The sequence below is a fragment of the Erythrolamprus reginae genome, chromosome 3 (genome assembly GCF_031021105.1).
Source record: "Erythrolamprus reginae isolate rEryReg1 chromosome 3, rEryReg1.hap1, whole genome shotgun sequence".
NCBI classification, from domain to species: Eukaryota; Metazoa; Chordata; class Lepidosauria; order Squamata; family Dipsadidae; genus Erythrolamprus; species Erythrolamprus reginae.
In genome coordinates, this window is record NC_091952.1 from 4,235,788 (window position 1) to 4,255,637 (window position 19,850).

Consider the following 19,850-nt stretch of genomic DNA (forward strand, 5'->3'; position numbering starts at 1 on the left):
CTCTGCCCACCCGCCCGGGACGCTTCATTGCATGCACAGAAGCAGCATGTGTGTGAAGAGGTAGCAACAGGATTTAGAACCCACTACTGCGTCACATCCTGTGTGCACCCCCATGTTCTGCTTCCTCTACTAAGTAACTTTAATTTTTTGGTCTGCACAGGTTAGCTTAACTCAGCACATGCATTGCCTGGGCTACTAAGCATTTTTCCAGGGGAGGGATACACCTGTCTTTCTCCGTCTTCATGCAGCTGCCACTGGTTGTGTGTCACAATTAGTTTGTGTCAGTGAAGGGCTACCAAACGTTTTGCTACCACACTGTGGGCGTGGCTTTTGCATTTTCTTTCAACATCTTTCAGTGTGAATTGGGTGCTCTGGGGTGGAGCTCCATTTTTGCTAACCCACTGCGTTCCCCCCCATCCGGGCAGTACCCACCCTGGTTTGTGTGATTTGGACCAACTCAAGCAGCAGTGTGTGGTTCTCCTACTGGGCTTCTCCCTATCAGTTTCTCTATTATTATTATTATTATTATTATTATTATTATTATTATTATTACTACTACTACTACTACTATTTATTAGATTTGTATGCTGCCCCTCTCTGTAGCCTTCCTTCCCTTCTTTCCATCCTTTTCCTCACTCCCCCTTCCTCCCTTCCTCTCTCCCTCCCTCCTTCTTTCTTTTCTTTCCTTCCTTCCCTTTCCTTGCTCTCCTTTCCTTCCTTTCTTCTCACCCCTCCTTCCCTTCCTCCATCCTGTCCTTCCTTTTCCTTGCTTCCCCTTCTTTCCTTCCTTCCTTCATTTCCTTGTTCATCCTTCCTTCCCCCTTCCTCTCCCCTTCTTTCCCCTCTCCACTCCCTCCCTTCCTTTCTCCCCTTTACTTCTCTCCTTCCTTCCTTCCTCCCTCCCTCCCTCCTTCTTTCCTTCCTCCTCTTGACCAATTTCCATTTTTAAAAGCAGCAAATCCACAAGCCACCATGTTAAATTCTTTGCTTGGGTACCATTTATTTATTATTGAGAGATTTATGGGGCCTCGATTACGCAAAATTTAAGAAGAAGGTTTGATCCTGGAGGACAAAGTAACAGACAGATCCGACATTTCAGTCCCAGCTACAGAGTTGCTTTCCAGATGAGTTGTCAAGTCCAGCAAAATGCATTGACAATCAACTAAAGAAAGAACCAGTTCAAAGTTTGTGGCTCATCCAGGTCAAAAAACCCAAGAGAACAAAACAATGAATGTGAACTAAAACAATGTTAGCTTAGTCGGTGGAGAAGAACTTTGATAGGCAGAAAATTTAATCAGGTAATTGAATTCTTGACTGGGGCTGCCAGGGAGTCCTGTGCTACTCAGCCCCATTTTCAAACTTCCCTATTGGGAAGTTTCCAGAACTGAACACAGTATTCCAAATGTGGTCTCACCAGCATTCTATATAGCGGGATCATAATCTCCCTCTTCCTGCTTGTTGGAAGAGGGAGATTATGATCCCGCTATATAGAGTGCTGGTGAGACCACATTTGGAATACTGTGTTCAGTTCTGGAGACCTCACCTACAAAAAGATATTGACAAAATTGAACGGGTCCAAAGATGGGCTACAAGAATGGTGGAAGGTCTGAAGCATAAAACGTATCAGGAAAGACTTCATGAACTCAATCTGTATAGTCTGGAGGACAGAAGGAAAAGGGGGGACATGATCGAAACATTTAAATATATTAAAGGGTTAAATAAGGTCCAGGAGGGAAGTGTTTTTAATAGGAAAGTGAACACAAGAACAAGGGGACACAATCTGAAGTTAGTTGGGGGAAAGATCAAAAGCAACATGAGACAATATTATTTTACTGAAAGAGTAGTAGATCCTTGGAACAAACTTCCAGCAGACGTGGTAGATAAATCCACAGTAACTGAATGTAAACATGCCTGGGATAAACATATATCCATCCTAAGATAAAATACAGAAAATAGTATAAGGGCAGACGAGATGGACCATGAGGTCTTTTTCTGCCGCCAGACTTCTATGTTTCTATGTTTCTAAGTTTCTAAATGAAACTGCAATGTTGCATTTTGATTTTTGAACCATCCGAATCATTTGTGACAATTTTCACAAGCCCCAACAGGATGATTTGATGATCCCCACTGCACCACAGTAATCCAGTCTTGGTCTTATGCAAGGGGCTTTGTAGCAAAAATGTGCTTGTGTGACTCACAATGCAAGTAGAGCTCTACCAACAGAAGAGAATATTTGTAGCTCAGGATTGAACTGTGGGAATCTCTAAGCTTGGTGATTTCCTTGCAGACGTTTAATGACCCAACTAGGGAATATCACTAACAGTAACTGCAAGTCTGCAAGGAAACAGCCAAGTTCAGAGAGTTACCAAGGACTCCACAGAAAGAGAAACCCAGAGAAGCATGGATTAACACCAGACAAATAATCAAGGAGGAAACAGTATTCCAATGAAGGAACTAGGGAAAAAATATCCCTCCAAAAACACTGCTAGGGCAAACCACTTGTATATAAATAGAGGTTAACCTCTGCTCTCTTCTAGCACTGAGGATGTTACGCAGTTGGGTCATGAAATGCTTGCAATGAAACAACCAAAGTTAGAGAGCACCAAGGACCAACAAATAATGTTGCATTTAGAAGCACCCTCCCTTCCTAATTTCCTTCCTTCCTATTTTCCTCCTTTCTCCCTCCCTCCCAACTCTGTAATTCTGTAATGAGCTCCTGCTTGAGCAGGGGGTTGGACTAGAAGACCTCTAAGGTCCCTTCCAATTCTGTTATTTTGTAATTCTATAAGGTTCTCTTGCTTGAACAGGGGGCTGGACTAGAAGACCTCCAAGGTCCCTTCCAACTCTGTTATTTTATAATTCTGTAAGGTTCTCCTGCTTCAACAGGGGGCTGGACTAGAAGACCTCCAAGGTCCCTTCCAACTCTGTTATTTTATAATTCTGTAAGGTTCTTCTGCTTCAACAGGGGCTGGACTAGAAGACCAACTCTGTTATTGTGTTATTCTCATGTGACCACTTATGGTACAACTGTCACCAGAAAAACGCCAAGCTTGCATCCTGTGACAAGAGTGTGGGAAGAAAATACATAACAAGGTGTCCACGATGTTAATTACATTTGAAAGAATCTATAGTAACCTCTTCAGGGATGCTAAGGGCCTACTGATGACTCACAAGTCATACCATGAAGGACCTGGTTGTTTACAGAAGACAAAATGCCACCTTTGCATTCAAGGAGGTCCTGCTCAACGGGGAACAGGGCTTAAGAGTGTGACAAAAGACAAAATTAAAGAAAGAAAATAAACCCACTATTATAAATCACAGTTCTGGAGAGACAGAAGGCTATTTTGCCATCCTATGCCTGAAGGAAGCCTGGGAAACTGCAGATAACTTGATGCAAAAGTCAGGCCTAAGACTGAAAGATTTTTGGGGTGTCCAAGACAGGGGGAAGATTGGAGGAAAAAAAATTCTTTAAAATGCCACACCAAAGGCATCGCTTTTTCAATAAATCTATTTCGCACCCCTTTAAACCAGAACTAATCAAGGTTATTCTAAAGAGAGGAGAACATCTACTAATGACCTTGAATGAAGAAAGAGAGAATAAGGCCAGAAGGACAAATTTCGGTGGTTCGTCCACATTTTAAGAGCCTGCAGCAATGACCTCAAAATGTATTTTTCAGCAATGTTTTAGGAGAAGCTCTGACTTGTTTGAAACCCTGCTTCGGCCCTGCATTATGGTCTGTTTAAGAGCTCTGTAAGCCAAACCAAGATATCTCCGGATGTTCTAGGGAAGGACAATGAAGAGTTCTCAGTCATCCATCTGCCTTTCTAGCCAGGGAAAGGTTTAAAAATTCATTTTCTTGATCCAGACATCTGTGCATGACCCTGAAAAATGTCCACACCCACCAGAACCAGTTTTCCTGTTTGCAAAAATCTATATTTTTTTCTGGGTGGGGGGATTTTTGCAAGCAGGAAATGTTTCTGCCTTTCATGGATCACCTTTATGGGTTTTTTTCCTGCAAAAGGCCAGCGGAAGAGGTGAGTCATGCTAACGCCCTAGTGGGCTGTGATGCCTGACAGCCGAATGCCCACCCCTCTCTGTCGATCAAACCCTGCCCTTTGCACACTTGCCCAAGTCCCAACTTCTCCCACCCGGGCAATTTTAACCCCTTCCCCTCAGGACTGGTGGTGGCGGCAGCGATGACGACGGTGTTACTCACCTGAGAGAAGCCAGCTAGAGAATAGGTGGCAGGGATGATATCCCAAAACAGATCTTAGGTTGGGGACCTCTTAAAAAGCCGGGGAGACGGAGGAAGAGAGAGTGGGAGTAGCGTGCAACCCCGCTGCAGTGCTCGTAGGAGGCGGCCGGATGCTTGCCAGTTGGGTCAACAGCCTGTCGACAGACAGCCGAGGAAGACAAGAGAAAAGGTGGGGATGAGAGAGGGAGAGAGAGAAACGGATGCAGCTGATGGAGGGACGAAGGATGCTCTTCCTGGTTCCCACCCTCTCAGTCCTTCAGGTGCATCCTCCACTGCCCCCCCTTCTTCCCCCATCACCAAAGAGCATCCTTAACCAAAGGACCAACGTTATGACATCCTAACCTCCTCTGCTGTCCTCTTCCATGGTGCTGAGTTTTAGAGGGGGGGGGGGCCTCGGAGGAGAGGCAGCAAGAGGAGGTCTTCTCGCTGTCTAGAGCCCAGAAGGGTGGGGGAGAGGAGGAGGAGGAGGAAGAGGAGAAGGAGGGTGGTTTTGCCCAGGCAGCTGCGTACTTTGGCTCCGTGACTCCTTCTTAAAGAGACCGCAGTCCGCAAAGCCGGCTCTATAGGGATCGCAACTGAATTGGATTTCTCACCTCTGCTATACCTTTAAATGGGTCCCGCTGCTCACTTCCGTCCTCACCCTTGCAGGGAGCAGCCCAGCGAGGGTGAAAGTGTTTTGCATCTCTCTCTCTCTCTCTCTCTCTCTGTCTCTCTCTCTGTGTTTGCAAAAACCCCCTTCATTTCTGCAGCTCTGTGGATAAAGTCGCAACAGTATTCAAGCCACTAGCAAAATATAAAAGTGGTTTTTCTACCCTTCAGGAATGGAATCGTTTCATTGCAATATCTGATATATTCTCTTCCTTTCATATATCCTCTCCTCTAAGTTCGCTTTCACCCTCTTTTATATTATCACTTGTTTATTTTTCTTCCTATGTATTTGTGTATTGGACAAATGAATAAATAAATAAATAAAATTCCATTGCAATCTATTTTCCTTTTTTTAAAAAAATGTTTTATTATCAGAGTTACTGAGAGTTGGGCAGCATATATGTTTAGTAATAATAATAATAATAATAATAATAATAATAATTTGCATAGATGTTTGAATGGATTTGGTATAATATTTGTGATTGGTATTAGAATTGCATATTTAACTATTGAACAATGAAATAATGAAGAATAGTATTCTGATATATAGGGAGTCTCTTTTAATATAATGGTCATGAATAAAAGTATAAAGACAGAAATAAGAGAAAGGGAAATATCAGTATACACATTTTTATAAGATAAGTATAATGATGAAAAAGGTTTAGAAAGTGAACAGAAGTAGCATTATGTATGTTTAAACAACATGAAATAATGAAAGATTATAACTTGATATAAATGCGTATTACTATTAGAAATATATAAGCTGGGTGAATGTGATAACTCTGATTAATATGTATATCTAAAGATGTATTATTTTATTTGTCAATTAAATTTATATGCCACCCTTCTCACTGTCTAAATTTACATTCAAATGAAGCATTCATTTATTAAAACCTTATTTGCTTTTCCATGATAAATAGTCCCATCATATTAAATTTATTTATTAATTAAATTTATATCCTATTTTTAAAGTTGGCTTACAGATGATAAAGAGAGAACTATAAAGAAATAGAGAAGCAGCTAGGTGGATGGATTATCTATCTATCTATCTATCTATCTATCTATCTATCTATCTATCTATCTATCTATCTATCTATCTATCATCTCTGTCTATTTTTCTGTCTTTCTGTCTATCATCTATCTATCTTAGAGACAGATAGATCATAGAGATAGGTAGGTAGGTAAGTAGGTAGGTAGATATAGATAGAAAGATAAACATATTTTTGCTAATAATGAAAAGGAAGGGAGACTAGTATAGATCTATTTCGATAGATGGAATTTAGTAAATTATAGTAAAATATAGGACTTGAATGAGAATGGGAAACCCTGTTAAAACGTAATTTATAATAAAACAAACCGTGATATTACAGAAACCGTGTCCCAAAGAGCACCAAGAACCTCACAGTCCTCCTCCTTCTCCATTCTGCAAACCTCCATTCTGTAAATCCCTACTGATGTAGTTTACCTAGTTGGGTCATGAAACATCTGCAAAAAAATCAACCAAATGCAAGAAACCATTAAGGAGTCACAGCCCTTCTCCACCTCCAACACACAAACTCCATTCACTTCCAGCACTGATGATGTTGCCTAGTTGGGTCTTGAAATGTTCAGAATATCAGCACTTCTTCAAAAACAGGCAGCTCTCGACTTACAACCATTCGGTGATGACTTTTCAAAGGCACTGAAAAAATTGACTTACGAACATTCTTCACGACTGTTGTAACATCCCCATGACCAAAATTCAAATACGTGGCAATGGAATGTATTTATGACCCTTGCAATATCCCGGGGTCAGATTAGTCAACATCCATTTTAACGACTGAAGTGATTCACTTAACAACCGTGGCAGGAAATATCAAAAAATAGAGCAAAACTCACTTAACAACTGTTTGGCTTAGCAATAGGAATTTTAGGTTCAATTGTGGTTGTAAGTTGAGAACTATATATATTGGTCAACAATTCCATGTAAAGAAGGAGCAACACTTGGAGATCTTAACTTTGTAGTACTGGATCACACAGGAGACCCTGCAAATGGGAAAACAAAGTTTATTTCTTTATTCAAATTTATAAATTGCCAGAGCTGGCACAGAGTTGGTTGCCTTATACATTTAATTTAAAAAAAAACATAGAAACATAGAAGATTGATGGCAGAAAAAGGCCTCATGATCCATCTAGTCTGCCCTTGTACTCTTTTTGTATTTTATCTTAGGATGGATATATGTTTATCCCAGGCATGTTTAAATTCAGTTACTGTGGATTTATCTACCATGTCTGCTGGAAGTTTGTTCCAAGGATCTACTACTCTTTCAGTAAAATAATATTTTCTCATGTTGCTTTTGATCTTTCCCCCAACTAACTTCAGATTGTGTCCCCTTGTTCTTGTGTTCACTTTCCTATTAAAAACACTTCCCTCCTGGACCTTATTTAACCCTTTAACATATTTAAATGTTTCGATCCTGTCCCCCCTTTTCCTTCTGTCCTCCAGACTATACAGATTGAGTTCATTAAGTCTTTCCTGATACGTTTTATGCTTAAGACCTTCCACCATTCTTGTAGCCCGTCTTTGGACCCGTTCAATTTTGTCAATATCTTTTGTAGGTGAGGTCTCCAGAACTGAACACAGTATTCCAAATGTGGTCTCACCAGCACTCTATATAGTGGGATCATAATGAAGAACGGTTTCAAGAATTGGGTATGTCTGGTTTAATGAAAAGAAGGACTAGGGGAGACATGATAGCAGACTTCCAATATCTCAGGGGTTGCCCCAAAGAAGAAGGAGTCAATCTATTCTCCAAAGCACCTGAAAGCAGAACAACAAGCGATGGATGGAAACTAACGAAGGAGAGAAGCAATCTGGAATTAAGGAGAAACTTCCTGACAGTGAGAACAATTAATCAGTGGAACAACTTGCCTCCAGAACTTGTGAATACTCCAACATTGGAAGTTATCAAGAAGAGATTGGATCACCAGGATGATATAAGATCTCCTAGTAGATTGGACTAGAAGACTTCCAAGGTCCCTTCCAATTCTTGTTATTCTATATTTTGTACATTTACCTGTAACTCCTAGTAGTTAGGTGAAAAGAGTTTCACTCTATGCTTCTCTAATGTTTCCATTTCTCAATTGTGGGATGTCTTTTTCCTCATTATGTGCTATTCCCTAGAGGTTTACATCACCTGTTTAGCGGTAATCATGTTCTCCTCTTAAATGTTTTATTAGATAGCTTTCCTTTAGCCTTATCACAGTGTGAATTCTCCCCTTTCCTTTACTCATTTATTATTGCACTGTTGTCATGCTCTTTGGAGGAAAAATAAAAGCTAATCAAATATTAGTGGCTATGTTAATGGAGGATAAAACAAGTCTTTTAAGAATAGCTAAGTGGAATGTCTCAGTATTGTCCTTGATTTATGACGACCAGTACCACAATTAATGTTGCTAAGCAAGGAGAATGTTAAGTGAGTCACATCCAATTTTACGACCCCTTTTGCCACATTAATTACTGCAGTTGTTAAGTGAATCATGTGATTGTAGCCGTTAAGCAAACCTGGCTTCTCCCAAAATCCAGCTTGTCAGATATTACATCTTTTCTATCCTGCTCTAGAATAGAATAGGATAGAATTCTTTATTGGCCAAGTGTGATTGGACACACAAGGAATTTGATGTTGGTGCATATGCTCTCAGTGTACATAAAAGAAAAGATACATTTATCAAGAATTATGAGGTTTAACAATGATGGTCATAGGGTTCAAATAAGCAATTAGGAAACAATCAACATTATAAGGATACAAGCAACCTACGGAGTGGAGAGTTGGTCTCAGACAGAAAGCCACTTGAAGTCTCCTGAATGAGAATGTGGAGTCAGACTAGATGGCCACTGAGTTCCCTTTCCTCTCTATCATTCTGTAAGTCTCCTGAATGAGAAAGTGGGTCAGACTAGATGGCCACTGAGTTCCCTTTCCTCTCTATCATTCTGTAAGTCTCCTGAATGAGAAAGTGGGTCAGACTAGATGGCCACTGAGTTCCCTTTCCTCTCTATCATTCTGTAAGTCTCCTGAATGAGAAGGTGGGTCAGGTCAGACTAGATGGCCACCAAGGTCCCTTCCCTCTCTATCATTCTGTAAGTCTCCTGAATGAGAATGTGGGTCAGACTAGATGGCCACCGAGGTCCCTTCCCTCTCTATCATTCAATGTGTGTGTTTGTGTATGAAAGAGCAAACTGTCCCATTCTTTCCTTCCAAAAGTAGCATTTTGTAACAACCGTTCTGATTGGATGGTGGCGAAGTGTCCCATGTGGCCAAAAGGCTGTGGCTGAATTTGGATTTTTGTGGTCAAAGGGCTGGGGCCAAGAGCTAGGGGCCTTTGGGTGAGGGAGTGAAGGCAGCGGCCGAGGAGCTGCGGAGGAAAGAGCTTCATCCAACTGGCGGAGGCAAAAAGTCCCATTCCCACTTGAAGAGACCAGAATCATTTGAAATGTGGATTTATAGGTGGCTATAAGCTGGGTTGACAAAATCAGAAACAAGGAGGTGATTAGCCGCCTGGGAAAGCCAAGGGAAATCATCATATATCAATTTCAAACATTTGACTGTGCATATTCTTGTTATATTCAATATTTAAAATTGTGTAATTTCATATCTATTATATATATTGGTTTAAAAATAAATTAGTACAGTAATATAGATATTAAGGTGAACACAAGAACAAGGGGACACAATCTGAGGTTAGTTGGGGGAAAGATCAAAAGCAACATGAGAAAATATTATTTTACTGAAAGAGTAGTAGATCCTTGGAACAAACTTCCAGCAGATGTGGTAGATAAATCCACAGTAACTGAATTTAAACATGCCTGGGATAAACATATATCCATCCTAAGATAAAATACAGAAAATAGTATAAGGGCAGACTAGATGGACCATGAGGTCTTTTTCTGCCGTCAGACTTCTATGTTTCTATGTTTATAAGGGATAAGAGGAGATTTGGATGGGGAAAGGGAAGGGGGGATAATACCTGCAATATAGCAGGCGTATGTATTTTAACGACGTGTTATTTAGTTATACATGGAAGATATGTATACTAAGAGATAGTTGTGAGTTACGTTGTTAGTAGGTTATATATAAGTATCAGGGGAATTAAACTCAGGCAGAGTATGTGATTGGCGTTTGGTCGATGCTTTTGTTGTATATGTTTTTCCTTTGATGTGGAATGAAAGGTTCTCAATTGGTTTCTGCTTTATTGTTTTTAACGTTGGATAACCATCTATACCACTTCTCCCAGGCCTTGTAGAACTCGGAATGGTCCTTATTTTGTATTTCCATTGTCATTTTGGATAATTCCCTTTATTGTGATCCCCTTATATAGAGCGCTGGTGAGACCCCATTTGGAAGACTGTGTTCAGTTCTGGAGACCTCACCTACAAAAAGATATTGACAAAATTGAATGGGTCCAAAGACGGGCTACAAGAATGGTGGAAGGTCTTAAGCATAAAACATATCAGGAAAGACTTAATGAACTCAATCTGTATAGTCTGGAGGACAGAAGGAAAAGGGGGGACATGATCGAAACATTTAAATATGTCAAAGGGTTAAATAAGGTTCAGGAGGGAAGTGTTTTTAATAGGAAAGTGAACACAAGAACAAGGGGACACAATCTGAAGTTAGTTGGGGGAAAGATCAAAAGCAACGTGAGAAAATATTATTTCACTGAAAGAGTAGTAGATCCTTGGAACAAACTTCCAGCAGACGTGGTTGGTAAATCCACAGTAGCTGAAACTTCAGATCGTGCAGAATGCAGCTGCGAGAGCAGTCATGGGCTTACCTAGGTATGCCCATGTTTCACCATCACTCCACAGTCTGCATTGGCTGCCGATCAATTTCCGGTCACAATTCAAAGTGTTGGTTATGACCTTTAAAGCCCTTTATGGCACTGGACCAGAATATCTCCGAGACCGCCTCCTGCCGCACGAATCCCAGCGACCGATTTGGTCCCACAGAGTGGGTCTTCTCCGGGTCCTGTCAACTAAACAATGTCGGTTGGCAGGCCCCAGGGGAAGAGCCTTCTCTGTGGTGGCACCGACTCTCTGGAACCAACTCCCCCCAGAGATTAGAACTGCCCCTACTCTTCCTGCCTTCCGTAAACTCCTTAAAACCCACCTTTGCCATCAGGCATGGGGGAACTGAAACACCTCCCCCGGGCATGTTCAATTTATACATGGTATGCTTGTGTGTGTGTCTGTTAGTATATGGGGTTCTTTTAAATCTTTAAATATTTTAATGTTATTTGGATTATTTATGATTTGTTCTATCTTGTTGTGAGCCGCCCCGAGTCTTCGGAGAGGGGCGGCATACAAATCTAAATAATAAATAAATAATAAATAAACTGAATTTAAACATGCCTGGGATAAACATAGATCCATCCTAAGATGAAATACAGGAAATAGTATAAGGGCAGACTAGATGGACCAGGAGGTCTTTTTCTGCCGTCAGACTTCTATGTTTCTATGTTTCTAATTCAGCACATTCCATGATTTTACTAATGATAGTTAAGGTTGTCGGGATATTTTCTTCTTTCCATCATTGGACGTATGTTAATCTGGCGGCAGTCAATATTTGTATAATGAGGTATCTGTCTTCTTTGGGAAATCAAGGGAAATCATCAAAACTATTAAAAAAGTGAAAGTTAGAATATTTCGGACACGTGATGTGGCACCTTGAAAATATGGCATACTTATATCTTACAAGGAAAGATTGAAGGCAAATGAAGAACCTCGTGGCCTCCAAATCTAAAGGACAGGTTTGGACAAATCTCAACAACACTTTTTTGAATTTTTATCACCTCATTGTGAGGATGCTGTGACAGTCAACAATCCCTCTGCTATTTACTGGCTTCCAGCTTTTGAGGGTTGATCTAAGCGGGAAGACAGCAGGCCCTTTGTTCTGCCTGACCGGCCTCAAGCAATGATTAACGGTCCAGGAAAGAAGGTCAGACACACACGTGCTTAGTTAGTCAGCAAACCTGTATTAAACAGTAAAGAAAAAAGTCTAAAGCAAATGGTCCTTACTTTCAGGAGTAACACATAGGATTCGTTGAAAATTCAGTCAGCTACAAAGTTCAGTGAAAAGCCAACAAATACAAAAGTCATGGAGCATAAATATTCCAAGAGTCTCTGAATATTCACAGCACAAAAGCAGCAGCTTGTCCCAGAGTTTTCAACTCCCACAATGCTGAGTTGAAATCCAAGAGCAGGAATTTCAAAGCAGGAACAAACGACGCCACACAAACCACTCAGATAATCAGCCACAGTTTGCCTTGGCCCCATTCCCATTTTATGCCATTAGCCCTCATTAAGGGAACCACACCCAGCCCAGGTGTGCTTATTCTACTTCTTAAAGCGATCCCTTCTTTGCAAGGCCCTTCGGTTGCGTAAATTAATGTATTGTCCTGCAGACGAACTAAGAGAGGATAAACTGTCTGACGAATTGCCAGCCCCCTCTCCTGAACTGTCTGCCAATTCTTCCTGGCTCTCTGCCCCATCTTCCTGACTGACTGCTACATCTTCCTGGCTGTCTGCTACATCATCCTGGCTGTCAGCCAGGCTTTCACAGTCACTGTGTGCCACGTCTCCCCCATCTGTGGGGGCAACAGCTGGCCCAGGCCCAAACACAACACCCTTCATCATCATCTCTGGAGTGCTCTCCAACAGTCCGCTGGAAAGGTTCATTTTCCCTATTAAAAATTCTGCAATTACATATTGCAAAAAAAGAGACTGAAATAAAAGTGTTTCAGAGTTATGCCTGGAAGCTCACGAAAACAGCTCGGAAATTTCTCCTGCAAGGTTGGGAAACCGCGGCTGGTTAGATGGCATTTAACGGGGCACACTTGGGAATGTCGAAATCTGCTGTGGTTCCTTTTAAATTGGCTGCCTTAACGGGGCCTGCGAGCCCACATTCCAATAATGAGGCTGGCGATTTTATTTCACCAGGCTGACGATGGGTCTCAATGGAGTCCTAAGAGCATCTTGGAAATTTAGGCATTTGCTGAGGAGGATACCTTGGTTCTCGGCATGCCTGCTTCTTCTTAAAAATTGAGAGGAGAAAGAAAAGGAGGCAGGGATGAATGCTGGATCCCAATAGAGCCTTGTGAGCTCAGTGGTACCATGGCAGGATATCCCTCGGGCAAAATTGAGCTAACTGGACCGTTCATGCGTTTCCATTTAAAACAGCTTTCTGTGCTGCCAAATGGAGGCGAGTAAGTTTAGTCTGGAAAGAAAGGCATGGGGAAACTAAACATCTCCCCCTGGGCACGTTGAATTTATATATGGTACGCTTGTGTGTATATATTTTAGTATATGGGGTTTTTTAAATTTTTCAATATTTTAATTAATTGGATTATGTATTGGATTGCTTTTCACTTGTTGTGAGCCGCCCCGAGTCTTCGGAGCGGGGCGGCATACAAATCCAAATAATAAATAAATAAATAAATAAATAAAGGTACAATTTTCCTTTAATAGTCTCCTAAGAACTACAGTGGTACCTCTACCTAAGAACAAAATCTACTTAAGAACTTTTCGATAAGAACCGGGTGTTCAAGATTTTTTTGCCTCTTCTTAAGAACCATTTTCTACTTAAGAACCTGAGCCCGGAAAAATTTCCCAGGGAATTTGAGAGTGGCACAAAAGCCCGGCCAGTTTCCTGCCATTCCCCCTTTAATCCCGGCCATCTCGGGCTTTTCTGGGCTGCCAGCAGAGCCTTTTGGTGGTGCTTAAGGAGGCTTTGGAAGTCCAGAGTGAACGGAGCATTTTCCTTTCTCTGGGCGCTTGGAGAGGGAATAAACCTCTGTCAGCGCCCAAAGAAAAGAAACGCTCCCTTCACTCTGGGCAGCCCAGAGCGAACGGAGTGTTTTCCTTTCTCTGGGCGCCGCTTCTTGAGTCCCCCTTTTTTTAAGCCTTAAAATTTTGGATTTTTTTGATTCCCCTCACCTCACCTTCTTCCTTCGGCAACCACTGTCCTCCTCCTCTTCTTCCTCCTCCCACCACAATTCCGAGCTTTTATTTCTTTCCTAATGGGTTTGGCATGCATTATTTGCTTTTACATTGATTCCCATGAGAAAAATTGCTTCTACTTACAAACTTTTCTACTTAAGAACCTGGTCACGGAACGAATTAAGTCCTTAAGTAGAGGAACCACTGTATATTGCAAGTTTCAGCAAAATATAGCTGGGAAGAAAAACCAGTTGTGTTGCATCTTTGCAATACACCCAAAATCTTAAGAGCATTGGCAATTTGCTATAGAAAGAAGAGCTGAATTGGGAGAGATCTTTGTTTTTCTTCTTTTTATTAATGTTGGTCTATGTAGGCCAGCTGCAAAGGCCCATCAAACCAGGCTCTTCTGTTTTGCTTTGGTTTATTGAACGGCTCCTGTGTTATCAAAAATTATCAGCACAGCAACTAAAACAAATAGCATCCCTTCAAAGTAGATTTGGGGCGGGGATGGGACTTTTTGCCTCCACCAGTTGGATGAAGCTCTTTCCTTCGCAGCAGCTGATCGGCCGCTGCCGTCTCTCCCTTGCCCAAAGGCCCCTAGCTCTTGGCCCCAGCCCTTTGGTCACAAAAATCCAAATTCAGCCACAGCCTTTTGGCCACATGGGACATTTCGCCACCATCCAATCAGAACGGTTCTTACAAAATGCTACTTTTTGAAGGAAAGAATGGGACAGTTTGCTCTTTCATACACACACACACACCAGTTGAATGATAGAGAGGGAAGAGGCCTCAGTGGCCATCTAGTCTGACCCCCCTTCTCATTCAGGAGACTTACAGAATGATAGAGAGGGAAGGGACATCGGTGGCCATCTAGTCTGACCCCCCTTCTCAGGAGGCTGTTAGGGTCTGTGTATGAAAGAGCAAACTGTCCCATTCTTTCCTTCAGAAAGTAGCATTTTGTAAGAACCGTTTTGATTGGATGGTGGCCAAGTGTCCCATGTGGCCAAAAGGCTGTGGCTGAATTTGGCTGAATTTGGATTTTTGCGACCAAAGGGATTTTTGTGACCAAAGGGCTGGGGCCAAGAGCTAGGGGCCTTTGGGCAAGGGAGAGAAGGCAGCGGCCGATCAGCTGCTGCGGAGGAAAGAGCTTCATCCAACTGGTGGAGGCAAAAAGTCCTAAACCCATGTGGGGCATATGAATTACTCCTTGATTATTCTGTATTCTTTTCCCTCGTATGTTAAATAAGAAAAAGAAAATGATTCCATAGGGTAAGTTTGGTGTTACATATTTACACAAACATACCTACACAAGCAGTGTCCCACTGGTGCTTTTTCAAAAGGCATCTGTTTTTCTCCCCTTGAAGACATTTCGCTTCTCATCCAAGATGCTTCTTCAGTTCTGACTGAATGGTGGAGGATGGAAGGATTTATATTCCTTGCAGTGAGCTGGTCATTTGCAATGTCACAGAGTCCTTGAGGCCACTTGGAGGTTGTTGAGCTATGTCCTCATGGTCACCTGAGTGGTGCAAATGGTTTTGAAGACTCCTTGGAATTGCTGAAAGGATTGTGTTTTAAACAGGAGAGAGGGAGCAGTGGAAGTGATGTGCCGGTGCCTGGAGGCTGTTAGGGTCTGGATGGGTGTCAACAGACTCAAACTCAACCCTGATAAGACGGAGTGGCTGTGGGTCTTGCCTCCCAAGGACAATTCCACCTGGGGGGGGGATTACTAACCCCCTCAGAGAGGGTCTGCAACTTGGGCATCCTCCTCGATCCACAGCTCACATTAGAGAACCATCTTTCGGCTGTGGTGAGGGGGGCGTTTGCACCAGTTGTAGCCCTACCTGGACTGGGAGTCATTGCTCACAGTCACTCATGTCCTCATCACCTCGAGGTTCGATTACTGCAACGCTCTCTACATGGGGCTACCTTTGAAAAGTGTTCGGAAACTTCAGATCGTGCAGAATGCAGCTGCAAGAGCAATCATGGGCTTTCCCAAAAATGCCCATGTCACATCAACACTCCACAGTCTGCATTGGTTGCCGATCAGTTTCCGGCCACAATTCAAAGTGTTGGTTATGACCTATAAAGCCCTTCATGGCATCGGACCTGAATATCTCCGGGACCGCCTTCTGCCGCACAAATCCCAGTGACCGATTAGGTCCCACAGAGTTGGCCTTCTCCGGGCCCCGTCGATAAAACTGGCGGGGCCCAGGGGAAGAGCCTTCTCTGTGGCGGCCCCGACCCTCTGGAACCAACTCCCTCCAGAGATCAGAACTGCCCCCACCCTCCTTGCCTTTCGCAAACTCCTAAAAACCCACCACTGCCGTCAGGCATGGGGAAATTGACACCCCCAGGCCATTTCATTTTATGTATGGTTTGTTTGGGATGCATGACTGGTTTTTTTTGTAATAAGGGTTTTAAACTGTTGTTTTAACCATTAGATTTGTACTATGTATTGTTGTTGTAAGCTGCTCTGAGTCTCCGGAAAGGGGCGGCATACAAATCTAATAAATAATAATAATAATAATAATAATAATAATAATAATAATAATAATAATAGTAATGTCACAGATAAATCTCCAAGTGGTTTCAATAGCTCTCAGAAAGAATGCAAATGACCAGATGATTGCAAGGAATATAAATCCTTCTATCCTCCATCAGAAGCTTCTTGGATGAGAAGTGAAGCATCTTCAAGGCAAAAACAAAGTCGAATTGCCTTTTGAAATGGCACCTTTGAGACAGCCACGATCTGGATGACCGAGAATCTCCAGTGTTTCAGTTCAAGAGCCTTTGGTGGAATTTGCAAATGTTCCTTTGGGGCATTTCATTTCAGGGCTGATTTTCTTATCTGGAGTCAAGTGAATCTAGATCTTGCAACTTTGGATCACTTCAAATTAAGATAGGAAAACAGGGCCAGTGTCATCTGATTTTTCTGATGTGTCAGCTGTTCAGTAGAACAGACTGCCTTAGGATGTTGCAGACATCCTAAGGCAACCCCTAACCCTAAACACTTTTCCCTTAGACTATCCACGATTGACCTCGCCAGGTTCCTTAGAGGTCAGTAAGGGGCGTGCATAAGTGCACCAGTGTGCCTTCCGTCCCCTGTCCAATTGTCTCTCCTTATCTCATTTATCTTTTCTTCCTTTCATATATGTTCACCTATACTTTTATATCTTTTCTTCTATTCTTTTCTTTACTTATATTATTACATATCTTTCTCTTCAATGTGTATTATGTATTGGACTAAACAAACAAACAAACAAACAAACAAACAAACAAACAAACAAACAAGTAAATAAATAAAATAAAATAAACATCTCTTCCCTTGGAGTCTTTAAACAGAGGCTGGACAGAATTTGGCATGGATACAGCAGCAGTTGAAGTTCTTATAATGACCAAATTAACCTTTAAAAAAACAACACTGTGCTTCTCTATGGTGTTTAAGTCATTTAATAAATTAAATTAAGACCACAGTATAGTTCAAAGCTTTCAAGAACAAAATAACAGACAGTAAAATCCATAGTTTGAACCAGCATGGATAAATAGCGTAATTAAGACACAGCTTAAACACCTTTCCACATTTTTTAGTCATATTCTTACTCCCGCCAGTGCTTTCTGCCTGGCAAATTATTATTATTTTTTTCATTTCACCCTTCTTAGGACCAAGATGAAGAGAAGGGGAGAACTGGCACCCCACCTATATTGTTTTCAGCTTGAAAAAGTGGAACTTTTGAGACAGCCTCCTTGCTCCGTATCTACCTCTTTCACAGAATGCCCGAAAGCAGGCAGCTCGGTAAATAAAGTATGAAGAACCCAAAATAAGCAAACCTAATGTAAAGAAACAAGTAGTCTGAATACCTTTTAATACTAGTTAATAACCACCCTTTTCTTTCAGCTTCCGGCTTGACTGCTAGGCAGGCTACTTACATTACAGCTTAATCATTGCTAGTTGTCTCTACTTGACTAAGAGAAGGAATCTGAATTTTGCTTAAAGGGAGCACTCCATTTCTCTGGCCTTCAGAGAGTATGAAACTTGGGCCCAGAAGTCACTATAATGTCAGCATAAGGAGCTGACTGGGCCACTTCGATCGCTTGTTGTTTCTGTAGAATCAGCAAGCTGTAGAAGTTCTCTGCCACTTCTTTCCTGTTCATGTCCTTGCAGAGAGAGAGAAAGCTGAATGACTTTGCCCCTTGCTGTTCGAAGTGCTGCAGGGGGAAAAGAAAGAAAGAAATTTCATTTTTCATTTCATTTCATTTCATTGGATTTGTATGCCGCCCCTCTCCGTAGACTCGAGGCGGCTAACAACAGTGGTAAAAACAACATGCGACAATCCAATAGTAAAGTAGCTGAAAACCCTTATTTTAAAACCAATCATACATACAAACATACCATACATAAATTGTAGAAGCCTAGGGGGAAAGAATATCTTAATTCCCCCATGCCTGACGACAGAGGTGGGTTTTAAGAAGCTTACGAAAGGCAAGAAGGGTGGGGGCTATTCTAATCTCTCGGGGGAGTTGGTTCCAGAGGGGCGGGGCCGCCACAGAGAAGGCTCTTCCCCGGGTCCCACCAAACGGCATTGTTTAGTTGACGGGACCTGAAGAAGGCCCACTCTGTGGGACCTAATTGGTCGATGGGATTCGTGCAGCAGAAGGCGGTCCCGGAGATAACCTGGCCCGGTGCCATGAAGGGCTTTATAGGTCATAACCAACACTTTGAATTGTGACCGGAAACTGATCGGCAACCAATGCAGACTGCGGAGTGTTGGTGTGACATGGGCATATTTGGGAAAGCCCATGATTGCTCTCGCAGCTGCATTCTGCACGATCCGAACACTCTTCAAAGGTAGCCCCATGTAGAGAGTGTTACAGTAGTCGAGCCTCGAGGTGATGAGGGCATGAGTGACTGTGAGCAGTGACTCCCGATCCAAATAGGGCCGCAACTGATGCACCAGGCGAACCTGGGCAAACGCCTCCCTCACCACATCTGAAAGATGTGAAAGAAAGAAAGAATTAATTAAGAAAGATGGATGCATTATAATGCTTTCGATTGTGAATGGACCACAAAACAGCTTGATGAGGGAGGCTGTGTGCCTTTGGCAGTTCTTACAGACCAAGAACTGGTGATAGAAGAGAATTTAAGTTGGAAGAACAAAGATTGGAATTGGAAACAAAGTCCTATGTTGTCAAGCATGTAGCCACAAAGGCAATCCACTGGCGAAATCCATTCCCAACTTCCTACCCTTTTGTCCATCTGGAATGGCCTGACGACCTGGCTTTGCCAACTGGTTTGGAGGGTCATTCATTCTGGAGTGGGGGATAATAGATTAGATGATCCATCACTGCCCTGTTTATTGTTGGTCCAGTTTGCTATCCAATGGAAAGTTTTAATTTGTAACGCTTGACGTCTTAACGTTTTGTCCTACTTGTATTCAGTAACTTGTTCTGTCGGGCTCTCTGGTAGAATCCTCTCAAAAATTCACAGGTACAAATTTCAGACACACTCACGTTTGAAAATTCAAAACAATGTTCTTTATAATGAAAATTCCCTTAACCTAAACCCTCTTTTGGTATAGCAAAGAGCACTCGTCTCCAAACAAACTGGTAATTTGTACAAGTCCCTTATCAGTTCTGTGATACTTAGCTTGCAGCTGTGAGGCAATTCACAGTCCTTCTTCGTTCACAAAGTGAAACACACTTTGCCCTGGTTTAGTTCCAAAGCGAGGAAAAATCAGCACACAAAGGTCAAAGTCAGCAAAGCAGGCACAAAACACAATGATCAGATAATCCTCCACAATGGCCAAACTCACAGGCTACTATTTATAGCAGCCTCACTAATGACCACAGCCCCACCCAACCACAGGTGGCCTCATTTTCTTTGATAATAATCTCTCAGTTGCTGTTGCCTATGCATCGCTCTCCACATGTGTGGCTGTATCATTAACCCTTGTTCTGAATCCAAGGAGGAGCTA

The 19,850-nt window shown here is 42.2% G+C and overlaps 2 protein-coding genes across 4 annotated transcripts in view; both read right to left on the bottom strand.

Moving 5' to 3' along the window:
* Positions 1 to 4,872, bottom strand: part of SNPH (syntaphilin) — a 38,236-nt gene extending 33,364 nt beyond the window's left edge. Inside the window, exons 1-2 of one of the 2 annotated variants that reach the window (XM_070748747.1) lie at positions 4,850 to 4,872; positions 4,218 to 4,390 (exon numbers count right to left, since the gene is read on the bottom strand). The gene's annotated coding sequence lies outside the window, so the exon portion shown is untranslated. Of the gene's footprint in view, positions 1 to 4,217; positions 4,391 to 4,598; positions 4,673 to 4,849 lie in introns of those variants that run through there. The other variant, XM_070748745.1, reaches the window with a different exon arrangement.
* A 12,440-nt stretch (positions 4,873 to 17,312) lies between these two features.
* Positions 17,313 to 19,850, bottom strand: part of RAD21L1 (RAD21 cohesin complex component like 1) — a 28,656-nt gene continuing 26,118 nt past the window's right edge. For both annotated transcript variants that reach the window (XM_070744408.1, XM_070744407.1), the window contains exon 13: positions 17,313 to 18,084. In XM_070744408.1, coding sequence (XP_070600509.1) covers positions 17,896 to 18,084 — 189 coding nt within the window. In that variant the 3' untranslated portion in view covers positions 17,313 to 17,895. The remainder of the gene's footprint in view (positions 18,085 to 19,850) is intronic.